This window comes from Neofelis nebulosa, chromosome 3 (genome assembly GCF_028018385.1).
Source record: "Neofelis nebulosa isolate mNeoNeb1 chromosome 3, mNeoNeb1.pri, whole genome shotgun sequence".
Lineage (NCBI taxonomy): Eukaryota > Metazoa > Chordata > Mammalia > Carnivora > Felidae > Neofelis > Neofelis nebulosa.
The window spans coordinates 35,522,973-35,542,327 of NC_080784.1; the positions used below are offsets into that span (position 1 = coordinate 35,522,973).

General features: G+C 49.7%; 1 protein-coding gene and 1 long non-coding RNA gene across 8 annotated transcripts in view; one reads left to right on the plus strand and one right to left on the minus strand.

The window, feature by feature from the left end:
- SLC25A37 (solute carrier family 25 member 37) overlaps nt 1-7,826 on the minus strand; it is a 39,929-nt gene extending 32,103 nt beyond the window's left edge. For 2 of the 5 annotated variants that reach the window (XM_058720298.1, XM_058720299.1), the window contains exons 1-2: nt 7,464-7,602; nt 896-1,016 (exon numbers count right to left, since the gene is read on the minus strand). Coding sequence is in view for 1 of the 5 variants with exons in the window: in XM_058720296.1 (XP_058576279.1) it covers nt 7,464-7,676 (213 nt within the window). In the remaining 4 variants the exon portion in view is untranslated. Of the gene's footprint in view, nt 1-895; nt 1,017-4,058; nt 4,080-7,463 lie in introns of those variants that run through there. The other 3 variants (XM_058720296.1, XM_058720300.1, XM_058720302.1) reach the window with 3 other exon arrangements.
- The window catches only part of LOC131506593 (uncharacterized), a 28,629-nt gene continuing 15,908 nt past the window's right edge, over nt 6,635-19,355 (plus strand). For 2 of the 3 annotated variants that reach the window (XR_009259055.1, XR_009259057.1), the window contains exons 1-2: nt 7,924-8,116; nt 17,809-17,924. This is a non-coding gene — a long non-coding RNA (uncharacterized LOC131506593). Of the gene's footprint in view, nt 7,087-7,923; nt 8,117-17,808; nt 17,925-19,355 lie in introns of those variants that run through there. The other variant, XR_009259056.1, reaches the window with a different exon arrangement.

Consider the following 19,355-nt stretch of genomic DNA (forward strand, 5'->3'; position numbering starts at 1 on the left):
CAGAGGCGAGAGGAAAGCTGACCACAGTGGCCACGTTCCTCAGGGAGGGGGCCCAGGCGGGAGCGTGGCCATCATGGACACTGAGACAGCCAAGTGTGCGACATGGCTGTGAGGCAACGGGACAGCCGGCTCCGGGGAAGACGGGACCGGAGACACCAGTCCGCCATCTACCAGTTATCAGGACCCAGGCAGAAACGGAGACACGTGTCCTGAGGGAAGAAAAGAGGGTGGCTTCCAAGGAAGACCAGGCGGCTGCCCCACATCAGAGGGGTGAGGAAAACGACGACTGGATTTATTAGCAAGGAGATCACCAGCAGCTTCCATGAGGGTGCAGCAGAGTGGTGGGCACAGAGCCAAAGGCCTGGCCGGTGGGGGATGGGGGGAGGGGTGGACAGGTGAGGAAGGAGAGGCCGAGTGCCCGTGTTCCTCTCACAACACTTGTTATTTTACGGAGAAAAACCCTCGGGGCACATGGGGTCAAGGTGAGATGTCTGGGGTCTGTCTGTTATTTAAGACGGGACAAGTCTGGGCTGTACCGATGCTTTTAGGAGGGAATCGCTGGTCGGGGGGAAGGCGAAAGATACCGAAACTGAGTTACTCAGGAGATGACCGAAACGACTCCCACCGTGACCATTCATAGAGCACTGGTGCAGCAGACACTGCAGCAAGAGCTTTATCTGCAATGCCTCGCTTAAGTCTGTCCCAGCCTTCTGTCCGGGTAGGCCTCGGCATTAACCTCCCCACTCTGCCGACAAGGAGACTGAGCTGAGACAGGCCCCCAATGTGCCCCAGGTGCAGAGCCAGGACTGAAATGCAGGTGTATGTGGGAGGTCCCCACACACCCCCTTTCCCTAGGCCCGCTGGTTCATCTTTGACAGAGGAAGGGCCCTCTTACCTTAACGACAGTAGGAAGGTGGGGAACGGCACACTGGTTGGAAGGACAGTGACGGGAAGGTGAGCTTGACTGGGGTCCTGGTTTCTCTATGAACTAGAGCAAGCAAGATGCCGCGCAGAGGCTGAAAAAGCAGAGGGATGGGAGTTTGAGGAGCAAGAGCATGGTCTGGAACGGCTGTTGAGACTGACCAGAACCCACAGCAGGACAGGCTGCGGGCCCCGGAGGCGTGGGCATACACGGCACCAAAGGAGGCAATGTGGGGCTTTTCTCCGGAAGGGCTCGGCTGCCCCGTGGGTCGATGGGTCATCCAAGACCAGGGTGTGGGCAGGCAGGTGCGGGAAGAACCGAAGGCAGGAAACGAGAGGCCCCGGGAGTGGATGCACGGAATGGGTCATAGGCCCCAGTCTGGATGAAGGCGACAGGGACAGGCTGAGAGGGAGGAGAAGAGGCTGAGACCTAGCCCAGTGTGGCCTGGCTGAGACATCTGGACTCAAGACCTCCAGGTGGAAAAGGTGGGGGTTAGGACAAGGCCCCATGGAGGTAGACGCCATCAGCCTGAGGGGCATAAAGAACGCAGGGATTTGGATGTTAGTCGGGCAGTGGCCAGGAGGGGACATTCTCGGGTGATGACAGCATTCGTTCGCAGTGGGAGCAGTCTGTGAGCCAGACGCCAAAGCCCTGGGGGTGGGAGGGGAAGGGGCTGCAAAACCACGTTGGTGCCCATGACCCCCGGGGAGCACTCACTGCACAGCAGCTACTGTCCTCGGTGCTTTAGGGGCTTAACCCTCACAGTCACTCACAGGCAGCAGTACTGCCTGCCTCCTTTTCACAAACAGGGAACACAGCACAGACAGAAGGGACTTGCCCAAGGCCACACGAAGGGGAGCCAGGGCCCAGTCCACACAGTCTGGCTCAAGGGTCCCTGCTCCTCACGAGTCCGCCTCCTGCCCCTCAGCGTAAGTCAGGCTGGAGGCGGAGGCGAGCAGGCGACAGGAGAGAAGAGGGAGGAGAGGAGCATCAAAGGAGGAGAGGCTGATAAGAGGCTAGTGGATAACGGTGCCTGGGTTTGAGCTGATGGGAATCCTACAGGAAGGAGCGGCCTCAGGAGAAGAGCTGAATTTCTCTCAGCTCAGGCAGGCAGAAGGAGCACAGGGCGAGGCTATGAGGGAGCTTGTTACGAGGCACTTCCGTAGGGTCTGACCGATAACGAGGGAAGAAGAAAGCAATGGACGGCTGGGTCAGGAGAGAGAAAGCAGCAAGAAAGTTAGTGTCTGCATTTTACAAAGAAATGACACCTCAGAGAAGCTAAGTGTCCTGCCCCAACCAGTAAGTCAAAGACTGGGCTCTGAATCTCCCCAGGATAGTTCTCTGAGGGTGAGACATCCGGCTCAGAAAGAGATGGAGGGAAGGCTTATATAGTTAAAGACAAAGGGATGAGATACTTCTCCCCTATGAGAAATGTCAGCCGTGAACACCCCAGGTGGAGGTGGGGAGGAGAAGGGCCGGCTTAGGGCTCACGGTGCTTCCTGAAGCGCCCGGCAAAAAACAGCATGACTGTAGCCATGTGTCTGCAGCCAGCACCCATGAGGCCAGAGGGCTCACTGAGGTTTAAAAAAAGAAAAAGAAAACTCTCTGAGAAGGAAATGTTGGGTACTAGGAGAGATATGAAGAGAGCCAGAATGTTCTGGAGTTTAAGAGAGACTGCCAAAGGCTTCATTCAACACACAGAAGCCAGTTCATCCAGTGGGTTGGGGAAGGGCAGCCCAACTGGAGTTGGAAGGGGGGGGTCAAAATCCCATAAAAAAAAAAAAAAAGGGAAAGTGGGACTACAGTTGGTCATTGCTCCAAAGAGCAGATGGGACAAAAGTCCTCATGAATGAGATGGCCAAAGGTGGTGAAAACAGGCCCAAATGAAAACCAGGAAAAGGCAGGGGAAGAACACTTCACAGAGCAACGGCCTCTCTTCCCCTGTGACATGTGCACACCCCTGAGTGCTTTAAAGGACCCAGTCGGTTAAATCCCCCATGAAGCCCCCACTGCCCCTCTCTAGAGGTGAAGGCGCCTTCTCTGCCCACTAGAATCCCAGGGGCGCCCCCTCAAGCCCTCTGCCCCAGCCCACCCCTCCCCCACTTCCGGGCAGACGGGGCTGGGTCAGATCCGCCCCCTCCTCCAGCGGCAGGCCTGCAAGGTGCAGATCCCGGCTCTGGGCAGCAGCACGGGTGCTCACGAGGCAGAGAACAGGACCCGAGTTCAAGGGCACTCCTTTCTTGACTCCCTGGCCCTCCCAAATGTACCTTTTAGAAAAGCACCTCCCACTTAAGACAGAAAAGAACGGAGGGGAGGGACGCGAAGGAGACAAGACAGGAGAAGAGAGACAGAAAAATCATTGTAATTTTCTCGCAAGAACTAGAGCAATTTGGGATTTCACGCCCTTTTGAAGCTGAATGGCATCTACTGAACTGCACTGGGTTTTGAAAGCTCTGACGTGGGTGGGAGGGGACTCTGACTGAGCACCCTTCCTACCAGTCAGCCTGCACGGCTAGGCCCCGGTGGAGCAAACTCCGGGGTGAGGAATGCCGAGCCCTCCTGGCACCTGCCTGGCTCACTCCTGCTCAGAGCTCAGCAAGGCCAGCGACGCAACCACTCCCCCCCCTTCCCCGAGGCCAACCGAGCTTTCCAACGGGCTCAGCACCCACGGGCTCCTAGAGAGAAGCCTGAGCCTCACACCCTCACCATCAGCGCCACGGGCCTGGCTGGGCAGGAGGCCTTCTCCCAGCAGAGTGAAGGGCAGCATTTCCCTGACTAGCAAAGCAAGCAAAGGTCTGAGAAAGGGTCAGCGGAAGTTCCCTCGCTTCAAATCTTTCCTGTTTCCTTTTGCCCCTGCTTTCACCACCACGGGACTCAGCATGGTCTAGAGTGGTGTGCCTAATCTGGATGGAATTTCCTCCTCCACCCACCTGGCACTCTCCCCACGGTCTCGAGCGTTCCCGACCAGGGCTTTTCACCGCCACCCCCACGTGCTGGTCTAGGTGACCATGCCCCTTGCCACTGTGGAGCGCCGGCTAGAGAATTGTGGGGAACCTGCTGCAAAAGTCCCAGTTGGAAAGGAATGAGTCATCGCTACCAGTTGGCAAAAGCCCTGCAGAACCCTCGTGTTCCCTACCTTGGTACGATGCAGGGGCTCAGAACGGATGGCAGGGCAGGGTGGCTGGACCCTTCATGGGTTAGTAAGCACTCACAGTCCACCCCTGGGGACTGAGAGAAGAAGGCACAGGAAGAAGCAGTGAAAGTTTGCGGAAGGTCTTCCAAATAATGCTTTAATAATCACAGGCTGTTGCGACTGGAGCTCAAGAGGCATTAGTGTCCATCAGGTTCAGTGTTCTTCATACTTTCTGGGGCCATAAACCCCAGTCGGAAGAGCGTCTTGCACAGCCAGCCAGGGAATACACACACACACACACACACACACACCAATTTCGCTAAGCAACACTCTCCTTACTGCGTGCCACACGCACTTAAATTCTGAACTCTCACCAATCTGTCTTTCTTAAAATGTTGATGCCATTAATGAGTCACAACGCACAGTTTGAAAAACGCAGGTCATTAAAATGACACGGGGGGGGGGGGATGGGACTTCATGGGAAGGCATAGTGAACATAATACTTTAAGGCATTAGTAAGGCTGGCCTTCTGCCCCTGTGACCACAAAAGCAAGGAGGACAGGCTCAGTGGTGAAAGCGGCCAGCACCAGCTTCCATGATCCCCACCATCTAGGACAGAAAAACTAGAAAAAGCAGGCCCACTCGATACTCTCACTTAACGTCACATGATCAAAGTTCAAACTGTGTGCCTTATAAAATTAAAGAAAACGTTTTCTTCCAACCTACAGTTCACACTGACTTGGCTTCAACCGTGATAATTATCAGGAATGTCAAGTATCATAAAGGAGGACAATGGGTGTTCTGTGTACATACAAAGGGGAACAGGTTAAGGATGGGGAGACATACTGAACTGGTCCACTGCCCCCACTTTCCAATGACAAAACTAAGGCACAGAACAGTGCCTAAGTCATGAAGCAAGTTAGGGGCAGGGCTGCGAACCCGACCTAGGGCTTCTGACTCCATTACTCACAGTCTCCATCACCCAAAACATTTAAGCACACAGTCGAGGTCTCCCCAAATGGAGCATTTCCATGACTGAAGCATGGACGCATCCCTGATAAGTCATGCTGGGCACGGACAATTCTGCTGATCTTGGCAGACCTTGGCACTCTGCTGCAGCCCCCCCTGGGCTCATGCAATGACCCATGCCACTTAACTTTCTCTGTGCCTTTTTTCTCAGCTGAAATATGAAAAGAATAATCCTTGCTACCCGCTTCCGGGAAAGTGGTGGTGAAAAGCGAGGTGCTCTAAAAGCAAACCTGCATGCTTAAAAACAGAAGAACTCCTTAATGATTAGCTAACCCAGGCCTTCATTTTACAGTCAAGCCCCGTAAGGCGAGTGACTTATCTAGGACAGCCAGACCAGCTCCAGCTACCGCATGCACCTTGTTACCTCTATCCACAGGTGAAAACTGCTAAGTAAAGTAACACTAAGTACACAGTGACATCTGTAGCCAAACAGACAACGTCTACAGGGCAGGAGGAGGGGCAGGGAAAAAACTAAACAGAACACACAACTTAAACATGTAAGACAAATGCCTCTTTAGGGTGTTGAAAAGGGAGTTGAAAAGGCATGACTAATTATTTCCAATCCTAAAGATAAGCTACAGTGATGCGCTAAAGCAAACTCCGCAAAATCTCTGAAACGGTAGAGTTCCTCGATAGAACATTCATCTCTGAGATGCTGTGGGTCTGGTGCCTGCTCCAATAACACCTTCCTGCCCCTAACTTTTTAGATACTCTGTCCAAAGGCACTGGAGACAACAGCTTCAAATATGGGAAATTTTATTACATGTGAGGGATTCTTTGCTATACAAATGCCACCTGGTATCTGTCCAGGGTCTTCCCTGGAGAAGCTTTGAAAGCCTAAGAGGCAAGATCTCCCCGCTGCCCTCCATAACCCTGGCAGCAAGGATCATTCCCTTCATTCCCTGCTGGCATGCTGGACAAGCCAAAGGTGTGATGGCTCAGGCTCAGCGGCATAGTTACAGGCTTGGACCTCACCTTTCCTCAAAGGCTCACGCTTTCTCTCACTGGATTGGTGTCTATCTGTCCACTGACGGCTAGCTCTAGGAGAGCTGTCCAGTGCAGGGAAAACCCTCTGAGTCAGACATTCTGGTCCTCACACCTCCAGTGTGGGGCCAGCATCAGCAAGAAGATAACAGCTGCAGTGAGGGAGCGCTGTGAGCCCTGCCTTTCAAGATAAGTGCCACCAAAGCACACTGGGGCTGGAGTCCAAGGAGGCAGGTGGAGTATCAGCCTGGCAGGTTAATCAGTTCGCTATCTCTTTGCCTCAGTTTCTTCATCTGTCAATCCCTGGGTTGCTGGATGAATTAGTGGAGTTATGCTTACAAAAGTGCAAAGTGTCAATACCCGCATTACCTTCCTGCCACTCGGTGTCCTGGATAGGCGGACAGAAGGCAGCTCTCGGTCTAACAGGAAAACTCCTGGCTAACGCTGCCTCCTTGCAGAAATGCATGTAAAACTACCTGGGGAAGTGACGGGCAAACCGAGTGCCTATTACACAACCCACAGTAAGAGTGGTAGAGCTCACGCTCTCCTTGCCTGCCCGCCTCCCTGCAACAAAAAAAGAGAAGGCAAATGTCAACGCAGGGCTCGCTGCCTCTAGGCTGCTCAGCTGCCCGAACTCCTGGGGAAGAGGTGCAGAAACCCCGTGAGAAAGGGATCACCTAAGGGCGTCGCTGAACCGGTATCTCCAAGAGAGCTGCTAAGAACCAAGAGAACCCCTACCACTCCTACGCCTTCCCAGAAACCCGGGGAGCAGGAGCAGGAGCAGGAGCACACTCGGGCCAGAGGGCGCGCGGCCGAGCCGGGGCCACGTTTCTCCGCGCCAGCGTGGTTAGCGCTTCCCGGCGGCGAGCTCCCTCGGAAACTGCGCACGTGTGGGCAGCCTTGGCCGCCCTGCACGGACCAGAAGACACCTCTCGCCGCGGCTCGGACAGGGGGCGCGCCGGCAGGAGCCACGAAGAGCTGGGACCCACCGAGCCCTACGGTCGCGTGGGCAGACGTGGTAAGACTGTGCAGAGCTGCAGCGATCGCTTCCTCGGGCACTCCGCCGCCGCCGCCGCCGAGAGCAGGGGCGCTCGCCAGGTCCCCCCGCCGCAGCGCCGCGAGCAGCCCGCGTCGGGAAGGCGGCGGAGGCAGCGGTGCGGGGCGCCGGCGGGAGCACCCCCGTGGGCAGAGGGGCGCCCCCCGGGGCCCCGGCGCGCGGCGGAAGGAGTGGCGCGCTCGCCGCGAGAGCCGGGGCGCCGGGCCCACGCCCGCCACAGCCCGGAGGAGAGGTGTTTTCGGGGCGCTCCCCCAGGCTGCTCTTGCGCGGGATGCAAACGCACGCGCGCACGCTCCCCTCTCTGCGCCCTCCGTGCCTACAGTCTTCTCGCGCCTCACCTTCACTGAGTCTACCGGGTACATGACCGAGTGCTCCAGGATCCCGGCCATCGCTCCGGCTGTCATGTGGGTGGATAAGGAGGCGCTGGTCGGCAGGTTCTCATAGTCCTCCGACCCGCCGTCCTTGCAGCCGCCGCCGCCGCCATCTCGGCTGTCCCCATCCATCCTGCGCCCCACAGCCTGGCTCCCTACGCCGCCGCGGCGCAGCTCCATCCGCCAGCTCCGCGGGGCGCGGGAGGCTGCAGGAGGTGGGCAGGGAGGGGGAGGGGGCGAAAAACTTCACTTCTTAAAGTGGGAACCACCTCCCCGGTTTTGCGGCGCCTGACGCCATGGCGGGCTGGGGTGGAGCAAAGGGGCCCCAGACACCAATCGCTGGAAAAGAAGAGGCCAGCCGCGGCCCCGCCATTGGTGTGCGGGATAGTGGGGACCCGCCTTCCTGTGTGACGTCACTGTTCAGTGCAAATTTCCAAGCAACCGGACGGGGGCGAGAGAAGACATGGGGGTGTCCCGGGAAGTTGTACTACCTCCAGGGTGCTGCTGCTGCTGCTGCCCTTGGGGCGGGCGGGGCGGAGGGGGGCGGGTGGTCACTGGGCAGCGTCAGCCGGACCGCAAGAGGGACGTGCCCAGGGCTGAAGGGAGATCAGGAACAACGGGTAATCTTCCCCCAGAGCCCGGAGTTTTGCAAACAGTGTTACTCAGCACGCGTTGGCATTCCTAAGGCCTGGAGTGGGGGCAGTTCCTGTGGATGCCATCTATGGAGCAGTTACGATGGCTGGATGGGGGAGGGGGGCACCCGGGGCGGGTGTGTGTGTGTGTGGAGTGAAGTTCTAGAAATGAGGACGCACTGCGCGGTGTCACTGGAGCACCACCTCCTTTTGTGCAACACGAGGGCATATACCGTGGAGGTGACAGAGTTTAGACTCAAGGGCCTGTGCTAAGCTGCTTTGTTGGGGAGAGCGCCCATTTCATCAAAAATTTTTCTCTCACTGAAACACGTAATATAGAGGTAAATGTGTTCTCTTAATTCTCACGAAGAGGCTAACGCCACCTTGCCCTGGACTGATCAAGGCATGGGTAGTCATCAGAACGCCTTTCAGCACGGTTTCCTCAAGACTGACAGGCCTGGAAGGTCTTTAGAGGCTGATCTCTGGGTGGGGTGCAGAGTGGCCCGAGTAATATCTTGCAGCATCGCGTCTGCCTTTTAAGACTCTGCTCTCCTGGTTCTTAAACTTATCATCCGAAACGGACTCCTTCAAGTGTAACCAGGCTGCTTTATTTCAACCTAAACCATGTTGTCTTGCTCTGTCTGGGGGAAGGGGAGGAATCAGAGAGTAGGAGAATGACCTGTCTTTGGAAGCCTCCATGAAAGCATGGCATCTGCATATCTAAATGTGCTCATTCTGGGGCTTAAGACCTGGCACTTGTAAAGCACCAGACACCTTATCCCGGGAAGCCTTCTGGTCAGGAAAGCTGTGCCTTGAGAGATAGGAAAGGGTGGGGGAGATCCTGAAGATCTGCACCGACTCTGCCCTCACCCTGGTTCCAAGATTCAGGTCACAGCAACCCAGCCCCCGCCCCCCCAGGGGTTTTAGGTACAGCGATGTAAGCATTGTCAATTAAGACTTCAAGGCCAAGGGCACCAGTTTTCCATTTTGGTTAGCAGCCAGTAGTAGTCCCCAAGATGAGTGCTAAGGATGTCATAGGTAGAAGAAGCAAGCTCTTTGTGATCGCCAGAGAAAAAATTGTTTTTACTGTAGGTGATTTTTAAGAAACGTTAATCAAAAGCTGTTGATACTCATTTAAAAATGATACTTTTGGGGATGCCTGGGTGGCTCAGTCGGTTGAATGACCAACTCTTGATTTCCGCTCAGGGGATCGAGCCCCATGTCGGGCTCTGCGCTGAGCATGGAGCCTGCTTAAGATTCTTTCTCTCTGCTCCTCTCCCCTGCTCATGTTCTCTCGTTCTCTCTCTGAAATAAAATTAATTAATTTTTTAAAAGAATTTTAAATGATACTTTTTAACCAATACATATTTTTGACTCATTGTCCCTTCTGGCAAAGTGCCACAGAAGTTTTAATATGCGTAAGCTCTCCTTCAAAACATTATTTATAGTACTAAATAATTGGAAACAACTGAAATGTTCCACTAGAGAGGAATGGATGAGTAAACTATAATTTGTATCTTAGTGGACTATTATGGGACCATTAAAAATTGTGGTTACATTACACCATAAGATGAGAAGTGATTATGATACAATGTTGAGTGAAGAAACAAAACAAAATTATATAAAGATGACATTTACAAAGATGTAAATATGCACATGGACTGAGTGAAGTGGTCATTGTGATAGTGACGTAGGATTACAGGTATTTTTACTGTATTTTTCAGACCTAAATAGTACTTTTTATTATCTCTATAACTTAAAAAGTGGAAAGAATGAAACTAGATCACTCTTTTTTAGGAGACATTCTCCTAATGGATGAGAAGCCTTCTGAACTTGGCAATGGTGATGCTGGTGGAGAGAAGCCACCCTCTGGATGATTAAGAGGAATCTTGGCAAATGTGGACATGCCCATAGTTTTCAGAGACACCAGACTTTTTTTTCTTTGAACTTTTTTTAAATTTTATTTTTTATTTTATTTTACTTTATTAAATTTTTTCAAATGTTTTATTTATTTTTGAGAGAGACAGAGAGAGACATAGCACAAGCGGGGGAGGAGCAGAGAGAGAGGGAGACACAGAATCCGAAACAGGCTCCAGGCTCTGAGCTGTCAGCACAGAGCCCGACGCGGGGCTCGAACTCACGGACCGCGAGATCATGACCTGAGCCGAAGCTGGACGCTCAACCGACTGAGCCACCCAGGTGCCCCTATTTTTTATTGTTTAAAATTTACATCCAAATTAGTTAGCATATAGTGAAACAATGATTTCAGGAGTAGATTCCTTAATGCCCCTAACCCATTTAGCCCATCCCCCCTCCCACAACCCCTCCAGTAACCCTCAGTTTGTTCTCCATATTTATGAGTCTCTTCTGTTTTGTCCCGCTCCCTGTTTTTTATATTATTTTTGTTTCCCTTCCCTTATGTGCATCAGTTTTGCAGAGACACCAGACTTTTTTTAAATGTCATTAAATAAATGTTAAGCTAGAGCCGTTTAGAGAATCTGGAAAATTTAAGTATTCAATACTTTTTCTCATGTAAGGAAGATATGGTAGTTTGGCACTTAGCATCCATCTTAAACTCCTTCTTGTACTGCAGTGGCCAGAAATTTTTAAACCACATTTATCAGACCCTTGCAGCTAGGAGGCCAGATGTGAGTTTGATTCTGCTAATTAGATGAACTGGAGAGATCTGGGAGGCAGTAAGGAGACAGAAGTCACCTTCCTGCTTCTTTGATGCTTTCTGATGCCTCGCGAGGTCATAAACGCTCCGGCCAGGAACAGCTGGGGTGGGCAATGGCTTTCCTCTTGCAACAGCACGGCAGTGTCTGGTCACCGGATCCATGGATGTCAAGAAGCAATTGTGGCAATGGGAGTGGCAGCAGGAATGATCCCTGAACCATAGCTCCCGTAAGTGGCCTTCCTCACTTACCAACACATGGTGGAGATTCACTTGGGAAGCCAGTTAGGCAATGTGGATCTGAGAGTTCTCCCTGGAGGCCCAGCCTTGGTTTCAGCTGTAACAATATTGTATATACTAGCAAAAGGGTCTGATAATGAAGGAGCCATTCCTGGACGTCAGAATACAGCCACCAGCCCCGGTCCTAGACCGCCGTGAAGGCCTGTTTAGAGGGAGTTGACATCCCAGACGCCATCACCCAGTGCTTTGGCCACCACTGTCAACAAAGAGGGAGCATAGGGACCTGGGAGCAGAGCAGTGATCCTGTCCTGTAGGGTGAGCCTGGAGACTCAAAATGACACGCCGACTCCACTGGATTCTTACATAAAGTTCCTGAGTCTTGAGGTTCTAAGGATGTCATCGTACTGCCCTAACCTAACTGGGATCCAAGCTCCATTTAGAAAAGGGAAGCCACAGAGGCTGTATGGTGAAGAGCACGTCATGGATCTGTGTGGCTCTTGCCCACTGGTCGGCATGCTTCACATCTACTTAACACGTGGCGAATGAAACACAGACAAAAATAAAGGGGCACCTGGGGGCTCAGTAGGTTAAGCGTCCGACTCTTGGTTTCAGCTCAGATCACGACCTCACTGTTTCAGTTTGAGCCCCGCGTCAGGCTCTGTGCTGACAGCCCAGATCCTGCTTGGGATTCCCTCTCTCCCTCTCTCTTTGTCCCTCCCCCACTCATGCTGTCTCTGTCTCTCTCAAAATAAATAAATAAAAACTTAAAAAGAATGCCTGTAAAAAATAAAATCCCATGGCCAAGTATATATAATTTGGGAATACTGAGGGGAAAGAAATGGAAAGGAGTTAACAGTACAGAGGTAAGAGGTCCAGTCTGTCTCCAGAATCTTCCTTTTTTTTTTTTTTTTTTTTTTTTTTCACAATAATTGCTCCAGCCCTGGCATCCACCTGCCCACCTATGGAACACACAGACATATTAACAATCCTATCCCGATTTCAGCCAATGCTGTAGCTCCCACCGGGGACACACTTGTCAGGGATGAGGCTCCATGCCTTGGAGTGAACGCAGCTGGAGTGATGCGTCCTAGAACACCATGTGGAGTTGGTGTGGTACCAGGATGGGGGGCTGTGCATTTTGTCTTTGTTTTTCTTGATGTACACCCATCCGCCCGTTCACTTCAAGTCAAGTTTATATGTTGGAAGGGCTGCAAGGGCCTCTAAATGGAGGGATCCCTCCCTCTTATACGTATATGGCCCTGTATTCCCAGAATCTCTTGCCTTCCCAAGCTCAGCACCGTGTTTCCTAAAAGCTCTATCTGTGATTTGTCCTTTGGGATGAATCTCCCCATAAGATGGAAGAAGAAATGAAGGCAAAAAGCTAGCCTTCCTCTACAGCCCCATGTCCAATAAGGAAGGAGTGAGAGAGAGCCATCAGGCCCAGAGAACACAGAGCTGCTTCACTTTACCAGGCTTTTCTTTTCAAAGGATGGCGATGGGCGAGGGTCAGAGCTGGGGGTTGAATCGGCAGGTTGGGAGAGGAGTGTTGACACCTGGTCTACCTCTCGAGAGCCTGCCCTTTGTTCACACTTCTGCAGATTCTACTGCTGGAGTCCACCAGTGATCATCCATGTGATGTGGCTGGACCCCACCGCTGTGGGACAGTCCCCTGACTCCTGTTCTGTGGATGCCTGGGCCATCCTCTTTAGCAGCTGTCCCACGCACTTTCACTGAGGAGAACCAACCATGCCAGCTGCCCCCTCCCCACATCGCAGGCCACACCGTCTATGCACTGCCCCCATGCCTGCTCTACTCAAGAGCCTATGCCCTAGTGAATGGCTCGGGGCCCCAGAACTGGACAGGGGTTGTGGCGGAGGAGTGCTGAGGCCCCATTGGAAGCAAAGCACTGGCTAAATTCTGGGCGAGAAGTACCATGTCTGTGTGTCCACGTGGGTGGATGCTGGACCATCCATTAGCCGCCCACTGTGATAGCTTCCATCTGTTAGTTTTTCCCTCTCCTCACCTTTCTCCATAAATAGACTCAACTCTCCATGGCTTAAAAAAAATCCCTCTCCCCTGCTTTACACCTTAAGTGATTGCCCTATCTCTCCCTCCATCCGGAAGTCTTGAAAGAATAATCTCCCCTTGTCTTTCCATATTCACAATGCACTCACTCCTGAAGCCTCCACATGGTTTCTAACCCCTGCGGTTTTCTAACAGAGGAGCCCTCGAAAAGGTCACCAGTGACCTCAGTTCCAAATCAGCCTGGTCTAGTCCTGACCTCTTGACCTCTGCTTCCTCTAAAATTCCTCCCTCACTTCCTCTCTCTTCTTGCCCTTCCAGCAGTGCCCTCTGCCTCCTCTCTACCTTGCCTTTCTCTCCGCACCCTCTCCTCAGGCTTCCTTTCTCCTCTTCTCTGTGGTCCTTTCTTCTATTCCCCCCTTCCCACTCCCAACCCTGGCTCTGTTTTAATCCTGACCATTCCTCTGCACTCAAGCCCCACATTTTCTTGTGTTTCCCAGACAGTGACCTCTGAGTATCCCACCTGAACCGAAAGCTCGGGAGGTGGATCAGTGTCCCAGGGCTGCCGTAACAAAGTACCTCAAACTGGGTGGCTTAAAATAACAGAACTGTACTCTCTTACGGTTCTGGAGGCTACAAGTCCAAAATCAAGATGTTGGCAAAGCCGCGCTCCCTCCAAAGCCTCTAAGGGAGGATCCGTCCTTGTCTCTTCCTAGTGTCTGGTGGCTCCCGGCTATGCTTGACCTTCTTTGGCTTCTAGATGCATCACTTGGATCTCTGCCTCCATCTCACATAGCGTTCTCCCTGTGTTCTCCATGTCTACCATCAGATTGTCCTCTTCTTATAAGGACACCTGTCATATTGCATTAGGGGCCCATACTATGCCAGAATGACTTCATCTTAGCTTGATTATATCTGACGAAGACCCCATTTCCTAATAGAGTCACATTCATAGGTTTTCAGCAGACATGAATTTAGGAGGGACACTATTCAACTCAGTACAGGGAGGTAGAGAGAGCTGCAAAGAGGGGCAAGTGACCTAGGTTCCAGTCCTAATGTCCTTTGCCCCATTTCCTTTACCTGTGAAAAGAGGGGTTGGGGTCACTGGTGTGCAGACAACTCTATCTCTCTGATCAAAAACTGAATTCATCATCTTTCCTTCTAGTTGGCCACTCCTTCTGATGCCATTTTTATCTGTATTTTACCAGGCAACCAGCTGGCAAGCTTAGTCATCCCTGACTCCTCTCTTTTTCTTTCCTTGTTTTAATTGAAGTCTACCTGGCATGCGATATCTTACTAGTTTCAGGTGTACGTTATAATGGCTTGATATTTTTATACTTTACAAAATGATCCCTACCTTAAGTCTAGTTACCATCAGTCACCACACAAAATTATTACGATATCATTGAGTATATTCCTTCTGCCGTACATGACATCCCGGTGACTTGAATCTTTTATAACTGGAAGTTTGTACCTCTTAATCCCCTTCACCTATGTTGCCTGCTCCCCCACCTCTCCCCACTCTGGTAGTCAACAGTTTGTTTCTTGTGGCTAAGGAGTCTGTTTCTGTTTGTTTTGTTTTGTTTTTATTTTTTGATACAATTTTAAAAATTTATTTATTTATTTTGAGATAGAGAGCACGAGCAGGGGAAGGGCAGAGAGAGAGGGAGAGAGGATCTGAAGCAGGCTCCGCACTGTCAGCGCAGAGCCCCATGTGGGTCTCGAACCCACGAACCACGAGATCATGACTAAGCTGAAATCCAGAGTCGGATGCTTAACTGGATGGGCTACCCAGGTGCCCCTGTTTTGTTTTTTAGATTACACATATACGTGGCCTCTATTATGTTGATGTACCTTCCTTCTATACCCACTTTTTTGAGAGTTTTTAATTAGAAATGGGTGTTGAATTTTGTCAAATGCTTTTTTCTGCAATTATTGAGATGACCATATGATTTTTATCCTTTGTTTTGTTAATGTGGTGTGATTTGTGGATGTGGACCCAACCTTGCATCCCTGGAATACATCCCTCTTAATCATGGTTTATGATCCTTTCAATGTGTTGTTGAATTCAGTTTGCTAATATTTTGCTGAGGATTTTTGCATCTATGTTCATCAAGGATATTGGCCTGTGATTTTCTTTCTTGTGTGTTGTCTTTGGTTTTGGTATCAGGGTAATAACTTGCCTTGAAAAATGAGTTTGGAAGCATTCCCTTCTCTTTAATTTTTTGGAGTAATTTGAGCAATATATGCACTAACTTCTTTCTTATTTTTTTAAGTTTACTTATTTATTTTGAGAGAGGGCACACGGGTGGGGGAGGGACAGAGAGACATAGAGAGAGAATCCCAAGCAGGCCCGCCTCTGTCAGTGCAGAGCCCTATTTGGGACTCGAACTCACAAACCATGAGATCATGACCTGAGCTGAAACCAAGAGTCAGACGCTTAACCGACTGAGTCACCCAGCCACCCCTGTACTAACTTCTTTAAATGTTTGATAGGCCTCACCTGTGAAGCCATCTAGTTCTGGATTTTTTTTGGGGGGGGGGCAGTTTCTGATTCAATTTTATTACTTGTGATCAGTCTATTCAGATTTTCCATTTCTTTGTGATTCAATATTGGAGGTTGTATGTTTCCGGGAATTTATCCATTTTTTTTTTAATTTTCTAATTTGTTGGCATATCATGGTTCATAGCAGTCTCTTATGATCCTTTGTATTTCTGTGGTGTCAGTTGTAACTTCTCTTTCATTTCTGCTTTTATTTATTTGGGCCCTCTCTCTTTGTTTCCTGATGAGTCTGGCTAAAAGTTTATCAATTTTTTTATCTTTTCAAAGAACCAGCTTTTAGTTTCATTGCTCTTGCCTATTTTTTTTTTTTAGTTTCTATTTCATTTATTTCCTCTTTTATCTTTATTATTTCCTTCCTTTTAACTTTGGGTTTTGTTTGTTCTTCTTCTTCTACTTCCTTTAGTTAGATTGTTTAATTGGAATTTTTCTTGTCTCTTGAGGTAGGCCTGTATCCTATGAATTTCCCTCTTAGAACTGCTTTTGCTGTACCCCATGGATTTTGGAAAGTTGTATTTTCATTTTCATTTGTTTCAAGGTATTTTCTGACTTCTTTGATTTCTTCAATGACCCACTGGTTGTTTAGTAACACCCCTCTCTTTCTTTCCCTCTCAGATCCTATTAGCCATGTGGATATTTGGCCTCTTAAAGAGTATCACTTATAGCTATGGTGACAATATAGTTTATCATCCAAATTAGGATGATTTTTGAGAGTGAAAAGGGGGCGCCATTAACAACTACACCAGGACAGAAAATATAAACTGAAACTGTCTTGGGAAAACTAGGACATATGATCACCCTGTGTATGGCCAGCCCCTGCTTTCCATCCCCAAACCTTGGTCAACCTGTGGCCCCGTCCCTCCTCTTCTAAGGGAAGACTCTCCATGTCTCCACCTGCTGGAACAGTACTCATTTCTCAGCTCAGACAGCTTTGCTTTCATAAAACCTTATCTGACCTGGAAGAAGTGAGCTGAACCCTGTCACTTTCATGCTTTCTTCATCACTCTTGCTACCTCTCACTTTTAATGTTTATTTATTTTTGACAGAGAGAGAGAGACAGAGTATGAGCCAGGGAGGGGCAGAGAGAGAGGGAGACACAGAATCCGAAATAGGCTCCAGGCTCTGAGCTGTCAGCACAGAGCCCAACGCGGGGCTCGAACTCACAGACCGCGAGATCATGACCTGAGCCAAAGTCGGATGCTCAACCGACTGAGCCACCCAGGTGCCCCTCGCTACCTCTCACTTTGCATCGTAGTTCTAGTAGCCATGTCTTAGCTTTCCCCCTACAGTCTAAGTTCTTGAGGATGTAAATTGAGTAGGCAATCAATATTTGTTAAAGGAGTAAGAGTTTCTTTCAAAAACGTTCCATATTCTTACATAACATGAAAATATTGCTAGACCCTCATGGTCTCCAGGAAATTAAAGCACATCCTTCACTTCACATGAGCATAGCTCTGAACACAGTTTGTGAAGAAGAGGAAAAAAAAGTGGCATTTCCTTTTCCTCCAAAGGACATGTCACAAATGCTAAATTAGGTTGCTACTTTCCAGGAACATGAAGTCACAAAGCCCAGGAACTGGAAGAGATCAAGAATGGGATGTAGGCTGTAAATCTCATCTCACGGGTAACAAAAGAGATCCAAAGGTAAAGCAGCTTGTCCCAGGATACAAAAGTGGTTAATGGCAGAACTGGGATCCAAACCCGGGTGTTTCATCCAGTATTCTTTTACTCCACACCTTTGAAATAAACCCTGAGGCTGATAAGATTTACTGCTGCCATTAGTCATATCTCAGACGCCTGTTCTGTAGAAATCAATTGTCATCAGTCCTCCACTCTGGCCAGGTTTGTCTGACACAGCACATTAGCACATGGCCACGTTTGCCAAATTCCACACGTGAGTTTTACGCTGAGCTCTGTACCTCCTGAATAAGAGATCGTGATCCTCTGGACAGTATAGTTACCATTTTCAAACACCTCAAGTAGACTACTGAGCATAGAAGAGGTGGTCTTTAAGGGAATGTAGGAGATACAGAAAGCATGTGCTTTGGAGATAGATCAGAATTAATTAAATCGATACCTGCTGCTTCCAAGAATTGTCCTGGAGCAAAGCAGCCCCTTTGCAAATTGGAGCACCAACATTGTGATTTTTCATTTGAGTTTCATATTTGTTTTCTCTGTCCATAGTATCCTGTTATGCACGGCATGTCTCTCCTGACCTCTAATCACACGTGCGTCTCAAGGGTGGACCTCAGTTTCAGCTGCTGTTGGAGAACACTTGCAGACCAATTGTGAACTTACAGGTGAAAAACACACAAAGGGGCACCTGGGTGGCTCAGCTGGCTGAGTGGTTGAGCATCTGACTCTTGGTTTCAGATCAGGTCGTGATCTCACGGTTCATAGGTTCTAGCCGCAGGTCATGCTCTGTGCTGACAGTGGGGAGCCTGCTTGGGATTCTCTCTCTCTCTCCCTTTCCTCTCTGCCCCTCTCCTGCTCATGCTCTAAGTAAATAAATAAATAAATAAATAAATAAATAAGACACACAAAAGTGCCCTAGTCACTAGTGAACAAAGCAGGGGCTGGGTTAGTACTCGAAGTCTCTCAGATCAAGAAGTGTTAACCAAGGATAACCACTGGATTTTCCATCTCCACAGTCCCCTTCAGAAATGGAGAGTAGAGGGAAAGGGCCCAGTGAGTGGCCTCGGAGAACAGCCAGTCTGAACTCCTCAGCGATCATCTTGGGAGAGGGAGTACCAATATCCGAGGCTCCCAACTTGGTCATGCTTAGAATAACCTGGAAGGTGTGTTTTCCCTAAATTAAAGCTCTGGACTATGGGAAAATCCCACTGCACATAAACGGTGAAGTGTTTCATTTCGCTTTGTTAATTAGTAGTTAATTAATTAATTTGTTAATTAGTAGTAAAAATATGAAACTCTACTAATTAACTCACTTGATATGAGAAAGATATCCTTCTCAAGTTAGCCCAAATGTAATTCACAAAATCTGTCTGGGCCGCAGTAAGCCGTGTAACAGTTTTTCCCAAGAAATCTGCCTACCCAGGACAGGTTATCAAAAACCAGACTATTTGGTCAACATAATCAGAAAGAGTAATTTTAGTCTGGTTTTTAAAACTAACTAAACCGATACAACCAATTTGGAAAACTGTCTGACAGCATCTTCTAAAACTGAACATACATACACATAACCTTTGACCCAGCAATTCTACTCCTAATATAGACCCAGCAGAAATGTATACTTTGAGTACCAAAACGTACAAAACGTGCATGTACCAAAATGCTCATTGCAGCACAGTTTGCCACACAGCCCCCAAATGGAAACAACCCAGATGTCCCTCAACAGCAGAATGGACAAATGAGCTCTAGTTTGTTCACACAATGGAATGTTAGGCAGTGGTAAGAATGGATGACGTCTAACTCGAATGCCTCATTCGTAGAGAAAACAATCCAAACCAGCCCCCAATCACTTTGTAAAAAATTTATAGCACCCATTGCTCTGTCAGATTATCTTGTTTGTTTATTCTCTCTCTCTGCCTTCCCACTATCTCCCTTCTCTCTCTCTCTCTCTGTCTGTCTCTCTCTCTCTCTCTCTCTCTCACACACACACACACACACACACACACGCACGCACACACACACACTGTAAGCTTCAAGAGAACAGACACCGGGTGTCACATCTTCACAGTTGCATTCCCAGTGCTTATGACTGGCACAGA